This window comes from Podarcis muralis, chromosome 17 (assembly GCF_964188315.1).
Source record: "Podarcis muralis chromosome 17, rPodMur119.hap1.1, whole genome shotgun sequence".
Taxonomy (NCBI): Eukaryota; Metazoa; Chordata; class Lepidosauria; order Squamata; family Lacertidae; genus Podarcis; species Podarcis muralis.
This window is the reverse complement of record NC_135671.1, coordinates 37,069,808-37,080,282: the sequence shown is the minus strand read 5'-3', so window position 1 is coordinate 37,080,282 and position 10,475 is coordinate 37,069,808. Positions and strand designations below refer to the sequence as shown.

The 10,475-nt window shown below is 47.4% G+C and overlaps 1 protein-coding gene across 1 annotated transcript; it reads left to right on the top strand.

Annotated features, from left to right (window-relative positions):
- Positions 1-291: 291 nt before the first annotated feature.
- Positions 292-9,323, top strand: APEX2 (apurinic/apyrimidinic endodeoxyribonuclease 2). Its single transcript, XM_028713129.2, has 6 exons — positions 292-467; positions 3,640-3,723; positions 4,091-4,271; positions 5,268-5,414; positions 6,187-6,256; positions 7,689-9,323. Exons 1-6 carry the CDS (start codon positions 347-349, stop codon positions 8,682-8,684), a joined length of 1,599 nt encoding a protein of 532 aa, XP_028568962.2. The 5' UTR covers positions 292-346; the 3' UTR covers positions 8,685-9,323.
- Positions 9,324-10,475: the final 1,152 nt, after the last annotated feature.

Genomic DNA, 10,475 nt, shown 5'->3' with positions numbered 1-10,475 from the left:
TTGGTTGTGAGCAGGATGCAAATATTAAACAATAATACTGTGCGGGAAGAGGGTTTTGTTATTAACGTGTTATTAAGCCGCCCTGTGAACCTCGGATGAAGGGCGGTAATTAAATTTAATAAACAACAACAACTTAAAAAGGAGGGGATATAATATAATAACACTAATGACGACAGCTTGTTTTTATTGGGACGCAGTTTCCTAATCCTCCGCCTCCCTGGCAACGGGCGTTTCCGTTCTAAACCGGAAGTGAGGGCCTGCTTGCTTTTTCAAACGCCTCGCCTTGGCGGCCGGAAGTGACGTTCCTCAGAGACTTCCGGTCGCTTTCCTCGCCCCTGAGGCGGGGATGAGGCTGGCGAGCTGGAACGTCAACGGGCTCCGGGCTGGGTTGGGACCCGCGGGGTTGAGGCCGCTCCTGGACTCCCTGGGGGCGGATGTCGTCTGCCTGCAAGAGACCAAGGTCACCCGTGAGTCGACGCGAGGAACACGCGTTCACACGTGCATAAGCAGTCCAGGGCAGGGGGCGAACGTCTAGGGCCCAGAGCCGGCTTAGCTGGCGCCGGCTGCCTTGTAAAGGTTTATGTCATGACATGGCGCGGGGGGGGGGGAATCCGCTGTCTGTTGTTGGACTACAGCTCCCATCATCCCTGACCACTGGTCCTGCTAGCTAGGGATGATGGGAGTTGTAGTCCAACGACATGTGGGCGGACCTCCCCCACGAGGTTAGGAAAGACTGCTCTATTTCAAAGTAAAAATAAAAATTTGCATTTTCAAAAACAGGAACAGAGAGCATATTTAACCCCTTCCCGTTCCCTCCCCTCCGCCTGTCTCACTTACAACCTGGTACCAAATACAGCATGTATGCATATGACTTCCCTTCCACACTTTTCCTGGTTCCTACTACTCTGCGTAATCCACATCTTTTAAATGATCCAATTTGTTATCTATTAAATACTCTCATCAATTTCAACTGCTGGATTTACTTGAGACCTGCTAAGCTATGTCTATACTGGTTCTTGAAGTAGTCAATAAACGTTATCCATTCCTCCTTATATTCCTTATCTTGGTTTTCTCTTATGCTGTTCATCAGACCAGCCAGTTCAGCATATTCAAACATTTTTCACTGCCATTCTTCCTTGTTCTCCACCTTTGTGCCAAAAATGTTCTAGCTGCAGTGGTAGCGTATAGTAATAAACTCTTGGGTTTTTGGACCTCCATTGTTAGCATCCTCAAAAAAAAAAAAAAAGCTTTCCCCAAAACACCCAAGATTTTTCTCTTAAGTATCTTTTTAAATTCATTATATATAGTTTCCAAGTATCCCTTAATTATTTTACAGGACCACCACACTTCCAGCATATACCTTTTTCTTTTTTAGACATTTTTACAAATCTGGTGGGTGCTAAATACCATCTGTGGGCCATTTTCATCATATTTTCTTTTATCGCATAACATGCCATAAAATTCATATTTATTTTCCACAACTTTCCCCATAATTCATAGTCAATATTGTGACCCACATCTTGTGCCCACCTAACCATGCTCGATTTCACAAATTCCTCTTTAGTTTCCCATTCCAACAGCAGTTGGTACATTTTTTATAATACTTTTATATTTGTATCTAATAAGTATTTGGTAAACTGAGGCTTTTGTTCTGCAAAGCCATTTTTCCTATCTATCTTAAACAATTCATTAATCTGATGTACCTGCTCTAGACGACGGTGTTGCTGTTGTTATTCAGTTGTAGGCGTGGGAGGAGGTATTGCTTTTAATTTTTCCTTTATTTATTTCATGAAATTGCTACACCACTTTACTGTAAAAAACCCTCATAGCAGTTTACAAAAAAAGATAAAACAGTAAAGACAAATTTACAACCCTACTTTAAAAGCTACAAAAGTTAAAATAGTAAAACAGGTAAAAATTACCTCATACGTAACGTGATCTGCTGTTACGTTATGTGTTATTTGTTAACTACCCTGAGATCTTCGGATGAAGGGTGGTATATAAGTTTAATAAATATTAATAAGAGCTACAACTGTTAGCCCCAGGTACGTAGCACAGCCAGAGGTCAGGGGTGATGGGACTTTGAAGTCCAGCAGCATCTACAGCAGTGCCACTGGATTCCCATCATTGACTTACAAGGAAGCAACTGGCATTGGTCCAGCAAACAAACAAAAAAACACAGGGTCTGTGGCAGATAAAGAGATGGGGTCCCTGCCCCAAGGACCTTACAAGTGCATAAGGTGAGATAAACTTCACAAGTAGAATTAGCCCCCATTAATTTTTTTCCTCCATCCATGAAGAGTAGAGAAATTGTATTAAAGGGTAAGGCAGAATCATGTGCCTTTTTTCACCTGTCCCCAGCTCACAAGGGGTCATGGTGGAGATTCCTAGTTTCATTATCAAAAGCAAGATTGCTCAAAGTTGGGCACCTGACCCTACTTTCCTCATAGAGTTGTGTTTTGGTAACCTGAAATTGGGTGTGAGACAGGTAGTAGAATGGGTTAAAAAGACGTGTCTGACACCCCTCCAACGTTTACAGGTGGGAAAGGCAGTGCCAACTACAGATGAGGCAAAGGGTCATGATGCAGGGCTGCAACATGGTGAGATATATTTTCCTCCTTGAGAGAAACATTTGGGAAAAGGGTACCCTTTGCCTAGGAATAGGATGAGGAACCTGTGGCTCTCCCATGTGGTTGGACTTGTTGTTGTTTAGTCGTTTAGTCGTGTCCGACTCTTTGTGACCCCATGGACCAGAGAACGCCAGGCACCTCTGTCCTCCACTACCTCCCGCAGTTTGGTCAAACTCATGCTGGTAACCTCGAAAACACTATCCAACCATCTCGTCCTCTGTCGCCCCCTTCTCCTTGTGCCCTCCATCTTTCCCAGCATCAGTGTCTTCTCCAGGGAGTCTTCTCTTCTCATGAGGTGGCCAAAGTATTGGAGCCTCAGCTTCACGATCTGTCCTTCCAGTGAGCACTCAGGGCTGATTTCCTTAAGAATGGATGCATTTGATCTTCTTGCAGTCCATGGGACTCTCAAGCGTCTTCTCCAGCACCATAATTCAAAAGCATCAAGTCTTTGGCGATCAGCCTTCTTTATGGTCCAGCTCTCACTTCCATACATCACTACTGGGAAAACCATAGCTTTAACTATATGGACCTTTGTTGGCAAGGTGACGTCTCTACTTCTCAAGATGCTGTCTAGGCCTGTCATTGCCCTTCTCCCAACAGTAGTGGTTGGGCTACAGTTCCATTAATCCCTGACCATTGATTTAGGCTGGCTGGGGCTGATGGGAGTTGCAGTCCAACAACACCTGGGTAGCTGCAGATTTCTCCACCTCTGCTCTGGGAGTAAAGCAATGGAGAGTGAGGAGTCAAAAGAGAGGAAGGGACAAATCTTTTACAGTGTTGGTGGAAGACATCCATTAAAAATCCTGCTCCCCTTGCAAAAAAAAAAATCTGGATAAGCTACATTGCTGAGTGAACCTGCATTGCTGTGACCACTTTGCTGGGGGAACCTGTAACCTTTTGCACGTTGGAAAAAAACCAACAACAGCAAAGAGAGTGAAATTTTTTTAAAATGGTTTTCTGGTGCCATGTCTCCAGCCTGATGGCTTTCCAAATTCTGTTTTGTTCTCAGGGGACCTGCTGGAGGAGCCACTGGCAATAGTGGAGGGCTATAACTCTTATTTCAGCTTCAGTCGCATCCGCAATGGCTATTCAGGTTAGTGGACAGTAGCAAAGGGGATCAGCCGCCTCTCAGGTTGCCAATGTCTCAACGTACTCCTGTAGCTGTGTCTTAAGTGGTGACTTCATCTGTCACTTTCAGATGGCATTGATTTGCCTCCCTGCCTGAAAAATATCCCCTGCTTTTTACCACCAATCAAACCACCATTATTTATTTTATTGCGTATAATTTGCATACCACTTGATTTTTTTATAAACCCCACAAAGTGATGTACAAAGTTGTGCCTTACCTCTGTACAGAGGTACAGAGGTTTCAATTTGTTTCTTTCTCTTGTATCTTGTATCAAATAGGTAGCTTTATAGCCCACTTTGAGAGCCCAGAACAAACTCTCTTTGTCTTCTAGGTGTTGCAACGTTCTGCAAGGTCAGTGCCACCCCAGAGGCAGCAGAAGAAGGCCTGTCTGGGCTGTTTGCTAAGCATGATGGCGCAGTTGGTTCTTATGGAGAGACAGAGGGCTTCACAACTGAGGAGCTACAGGCATTGGACAGTGAGGGCCGGGCTGTGATCACCCGTCACCGTATTCGGTAGGAACAGGAAGGAGTGGGGTGGGATGGGAGGGTCTGCAGAAAGGTCCTGTTATAGTCATTGGCAGAGCTGTGAGCCAATGACAATGCTTGGTAGCTGTTGTAGTCGAGAAAATTGCGGTCTTAAGAGTGTGAGCCAAGAAATGCCCAACTCAGATCTAACCCTCAAGGATAAATTTATTACAGGGCCTGTCACCTTGCTCTCAACTCTCCATTTGTAATCCTGGCTAATAATAACAATAATAATTATAACTACTTTACAGGGCTGTTTTCAAGGAGAGTTGAAAAGAATGTGTGTGTAAGAGAGAACAAGTTTCCAGGGTTTTTCAAATTTTCCTGGCCAGCTAAGAGGGCTAGATGCTTTCCTTTTAATTTGAAGCAAAATTGAGATTTTTTGCAATTTTGCATCACATGCTGGGTTACACATTGAGGTAGGTAAAGTTGAAGGACCCCTGGGCAGTTAAGTCCAGTCAAGCTTGACTGTGGGGTGCGGCGCTCATTTCACTTCAGGCTGAGGGAGCCAGCGTTTGTCTGCAGACAGCTTTCCGGGTCATGTGGCCAGCATGACTAAACAGCTTCTGGCGCAACAGGACACTGTGACAAGTGCCAGAGCACACGAAAACCCTGTTTACCTTCCTGCCGCAGTGGTACCTGTTTATCTACTCATGTTGGTGTGCTTTCAAACTGTTAAGTTGGCAGGAGCTGGGACAGAATGAATGCCACACTGACACCACTGCAGCCATAAATATTTTTAGAAGTATGCAAAATGTTTCCAGCCCTTTAGGAGCAGATTGCTGATTGCTGAGTGTTCTTTCCATTTTAACACACGCAATTTCCTGAGCATCCTCAGCCTTGATAGTGGAATTGCCTAAACCTGTTGCGAAGATGTTAATGGGTCTGTGTCTATAGCTGTCCTAGCCAGCCATGAATCAGGGAGCTTGAGCCATTAGTAACTGAAGTGTGACAGCATTGATGTGCTTTGTCCTTTCACTGCAGCACTTCAGAACAGCAGGAGACCACGCTGACAGTCATCAATGTGTACTGCCCTCGTGCAGACCCTGAAAAGCCAGAGCGTGGGGACTTCAAGCTGCGTTTCTATCACCTCTTGCAAGCTCGGGCCGAAGCACTTCTCAGAGCTGGAGGGTATGTGTCACTCCTCTCGTTGGCTCAGTGCAGTCCTAGACATGCTTATTCTGGGGCTTACTCCCTAGTCAAGCCTTTGGTGCTCCAGTCCCTTCCAGTGTTTTGGACTCCGACTCCCATCAGCCACAGCCAACACTGGTGGAATAGTTAGAGCAAAACAGCTGGAGGGAGCCACGTCAGTGAGCCCCACTGAGTTCAGTTCTACTTATTCCAGAGCAAGCATGCAAAGGATGCCCTAGTTAAGTTTGCATGAGATCACACTGTTGTAAAGGACCAAGCTGTGAAACTCCTGGTGAAGTTTGGGGCACACAGATGAGTGCCCCAAACTCAGTCGGCTATTCTCCAGAGGGGTAGCCAATGTGGTGTCCTCAAGAAGTCATTGAAACTCCATCTCCCTTCAGCTCCAGCCAGCCTGGCAAATGGTGAGGGATGATGGGAGTTGTAGTCCAGCAACAGCTGGAAGTCAGTAGATCAGCTACCCCTGGGGCTAGCCACTGTTGTCTCTGCCTCTATCCTTGTTCCAATGTGGGAAGAATACTGAGCTGTGCCATAATTCCTGCAAATACATGTGAGGAACCTTGAGAAAGTCAAAGAGCTCTATATGAATTATGCTGATGATATTTCATTGCCTCAGCTGTTATCCCTTCCCTGTCCAAGCCAGCTTCCAATCCACCGACCTTCTCCAATGGAGTCAGGACTGTTGGAATGAATGGGGTCTCGCTGTCTTGCCTCTTTGCCTTGCGACTCATGCACATTTCCTCTCTCCGTCTAGCCATGTGGTCATCCTGGGGGACATCAACACAGCACACAAGCCTATTGACCACTGTGACCCGGGAGATCTGGTGAGCAAGCTGCCCACTTTATGCAGCTGCCTTTACGCTCTACAGTACAGGGCCTGGCACTGCTGCTGCAGCGGCAGGAAATCTGTTTCTCACAGACATGCACAGAGTTGGGTGGGGAGTCCTGACACATAGGAAGCTGCCTTACTCTGAGTCAGATCCTTGGTCCATCTGGTTCAGCATTTTCATCACTGACTGGCTGCGGCTCTGGTTTCAGACTGAGGGCATTCAGAAGGAGACCTTCCCAGCCCAACCTTCCTTGAGATGTTGGGGGTTGAGCCTGGGATCCTTCTGCACACAAAGCAGAGGCTGCCACTGAGCCCAGCCCTTCGCAACGAGTTTGGGGACCATGAAGTCCGCAAGGTTCTGTTTAGAGGGTGAGGAACAGTGAGACAGATTCCCTCACCCACCCCAGGGAAGAAAGGCTGTGAAGGTGGGGAGTATGTGAGTGTGGGTGAATGTGTGCCGTGGTAGGGTGTTTTGAAGTACAGATGTGTTAATAGTTTGTTTATTTATTACTTTATTATTTACTTATTGCATTTATATGCCACCTTTTCTTCCAAGGAGCTCAAGGTGGTGTATGTGGTTCTCCCCCTCCCCATTCCATCCTCACAACAACCCTGTGAGGTAGGTTAGGCTAAGAGATGGTGACTGGCGCAAGGTCTCTCAGTGAGCTTCATGGCTGAGTGGGGATTCGAACCCTGGTCTCCCAGGTAATAGGCCAACACTCTAACCCACGGGTAGGCAAACTAAGGCCCGGGGGCCGGAGCCAGCCCAATCGCCTTCTAAATCCGGCCCGCAGACAGTCCGGGAATCAGTGTGTTTTTACATGAGTAGAATGTGTCTTTTTATTTAAAATGCATCTCTGGGTTATTTGTGGGTCATAGGAGTTCCTTCTTTTTTTTCCAAAATATAGTCTGGCCCTCCACAAGGTCTGAGGGACAGTGGACCGGCCCCCTGCTGAAAAAGTTTGCTGACCCCTGCTCTAACCATTACAGCACACTGGCTTAATAGTTGTGGATATTGGGCAAGTGGAGTTCTGTGTTGTGGAGCTGGATGCTTCATTTATCACAAAATAATAATAAAAATAAAAATTTTATTATTTATACCCCGTCCATCTGGCTGGGGGTGGAGACACTTCTTCGGGTACACTTTAATTTTTCTTTTACATAGTCTTACTTGTAAACCAATCTGCGATGTTTTCTAATGACAAACAGTATATAAATACTTTAAATAAATTAATAAATAGGCATGGCCAGAGTTGTGGGTGATGTGAGTCGTTGTCCAATGACATCTGCAGGGCTGCAGGTTAGTTGCCCCTGTGTTTCAGGATGATGCAAGGGTTACAAGAAGCCAGTGCATAGACAGCACTTGAAAGCACTATGGAAATCTTAATAATAATAGCACTTAACGCTTCCACCTCTGTCACCTGCAGGAATCATTTCAGGAGCATCCTGGGCGCCGCTGGCTGGACAGTTTCCTGTGGGAGCAAGACAAGGATTCCCAGGATGGGAAGTGCTTTGTCGACACGTTCCGTTTTGTGCACCCTGGTCAGAGTGACGCCTACACCTGCTGGTGCAACGTAACCGGGTCCCGGCAGCTCAACTACGGCACCCGCATTGACTATATCCTGGCTGATTGTGCGCTAGCATTGTCAGAGCTGCAGGATGCCCAGCTCATGCCAGACGTCTTTGGCTCCGACCACTGCCCTGTGCGGGTGGCGCTTAGGAGCATCTGCCTGGGGGCACCCCGCTGCCCACCTCTCTGCACCCGCTTCCTGCCTGAGTTTGCTGGCACCCAGCAGAAGCTCAACCGCTTCCTCGTGAAAGTGGAGCGGACCAGCCTGCCAGAGGAGAGGGGGCAAAAACGGGGTGGGAGGGAACCAAATGTAGCGGGGGGTTCCAAGAAGAGACGGGTGGGTCCACCACAGAAGGGGCAAGGAGATTTGCGAAGCTTCTTCACAGCTGGAAACGGCAGGCCTAGGGCCACCACCGACAGTGCCAACTACCAGTCGGTAATGAAAACGAGGACAGCAGAAGATTCTGGGGTGGAACCTCCTCTTGACACTTCTGGAAGGATCGCTGATGAGCATGGGGTGGAGGAAGTTGCTGGTGGGACCCAGCCATGTACTGGGAGTTTGAGAGAGGAGCCCACTCTGGGCATGGCCAACGGAGAAGCTCTGGATTGTGGGAAAGGCTTGGTTCCCTCTAGTTCAAACCAGTCCGCTGCCCTGTGGAAGTCACTGCTGCCAGGCCCTGCTCGCCCGCCTCACTGCAAGGCCCATGGAGAGCCCTGTGTCCTGCGGACAGTGAAGAAGCCGGGACCAAACTCTGGGCGGCGCTTTTACGTCTGCGCCCGGCCTCTGGGGAAGCCGTCAGATCCCCGCTCCCGCTGTGACTTCTTTCTGTGGGCCAGTCGGGGGAATCCTTGAATTGAGAGGAGAACTGAAATAAGAGGACGTTAGAGGCACGGTGACCCCTAAGTGGAAAAGAAGGGGTTGGTTTCTAATGGAAAGTATCCTGGATGTCTCGCTGCCTAAGAAGAGAGGGGAAGGCAGCCTCTGTGGCAGAGAGAGGCCTAGGCTTATTGCCAGCGGGTCAAAGAGGTCAGGCACCAAGTTTCCATGGGGTCATTTTGGGCTGTGCCGGTAGAAACTTACTTTTGTACCAAGCACTTTGGGAGCTTTGAGGTCTTTGATGCCAGACCCTGCAGACAGAAACATTGTTTGAAGAGGAATAAATAATTGGTTTTATTATTAAATTGACAGTTTTACGTGCTAGGACTAACACAAGCTCTGGGAATACGCACACAGACTGCCCTGACTTGTGATGAGCATTTTCTGGATTCATGCACACCAAACCTGCAGTTAGGCTCTCTTTAACACTGGGTGGAGAGGTGCTCTTGAACGGTGCTCTTGCAGCAAGTTGCTCTTTTCCCTTAACTGCCCTCCCCACAAACCCCTGTAATAACAATGATGCAGTTGCTGGGAGGTGATTAATCCTTATTTGGGGCAGGGGGGATCTTATTTTTTTTTTTACTTTTGATAAAATAAAGATGTTGAAAAAAATAATCCCTAAGCGTTTGCTCTGTGGGAACAGGGAAAGTTGGATTTCTTATGTTCTCTGAAAAGATTGGTGATGCTGAACAGGAGTTAATGGCGGTGCTGTTTTGGCACTCCTGATCATAGCTGTCAACTGTCCCTTTTTTTGGCGGGAAATTCCCTTATTCCAGCGCCGTTTCCTGCTGCTTCCCGGATTGTTAGATATCCCGTAGACTGTCCCTGGGACAGGTGAGGCTGCTGATCCCTTATTTTCAAATCTGAAAGTTGACAGCTATGCCCCTGATCCCTGTGGCATAAACTGCCCTGAGTGCTTCAGCTATTGTGGTGACAAAGGGATTAAGGCCAGGTTTTGCAGATTGGCACAACTGAGTTCATATTGCCTGTACAGGATTGCCTTGGGGCAAAAAGGTGCGTCTTGCTTCTCTATCTGGGAATAATGCATGAAAATTCCTGCTGGCTGTCATTTGGATTGCAAGACATGGAACTTTCCCCTTCCATGGGTTTCAGTGTGTGTGCTTAGGGAAAGTGGAGCCCTCTGCTGAGCATCCCTGGTACTACTAGCATTATGCCTTAAAGGGGGAAACCTGAATTGCCATTTGCTCCAATTCAGTGGTAAAAAATGGGTTTCTCAAGGAAAATGGCTAGGGGTTGGGGGAAACACTCAGACATGGGCTAGGAAAGTGCAAACCTGTGCCTAGAAAGCACAGGGCAAAAGGCAGGTGTGGACAAACCCTGTGTCAGGTATGGGCAGGAGGTAGATTAGGAGCTTATCTGGAGATTCCTGGAAATTTTGTAGTAAATCAGCAAAGATTTCTGACTCCCAATTTGGTAGCACCAACCAAAGGGCTCCCCCCCCCTCCCTGCCCCTCTTCTACATTAGGCTATTGAAATTCAAAGAAGAACAAAATCTTAGGAGGAACCCTGGAATGGAAAGAATTTTGAGCTCAGCTTTGGTGCTGAAAACGAATTTCTATTCCTCCATTCTTGGTGTAAGTCTGCAGATGAGCAAGAGACTTCAAGGACATGTTCCATTCAGTAAAAAAAAAAAATGCTCAAAGAAGGTGCAGAGCAGGGCTGGGGAGAGTCTGGGGAGCAGATAGGATCGGAGGGCCGCATTCGGCCCCTTGGCTTTCAGTTCCCCACCCGTGTGGCAAGCAGAGA

Coding starts and splice junctions, on each gene's coding strand:
- APEX2 (XM_028713129.2), top strand. CDS start 347: ATGAGGCTGGCGAGCTGGAACGTCAACGGGCTCCGGGCTGGGTTGGGA. Junction 4,272..5,267: donor ATCACCCGTCACCGTATTCG/GTAGGAACAGGA, acceptor CTTTCACTGCAG/CACTTCAGAACAGCAGGAGA. Junction 6,257..7,688: donor ACTGTGACCCGGGAGATCTG/GTGAGCAAGCTG, acceptor TGTCACCTGCAG/GAATCATTTCAGGAGCATCC.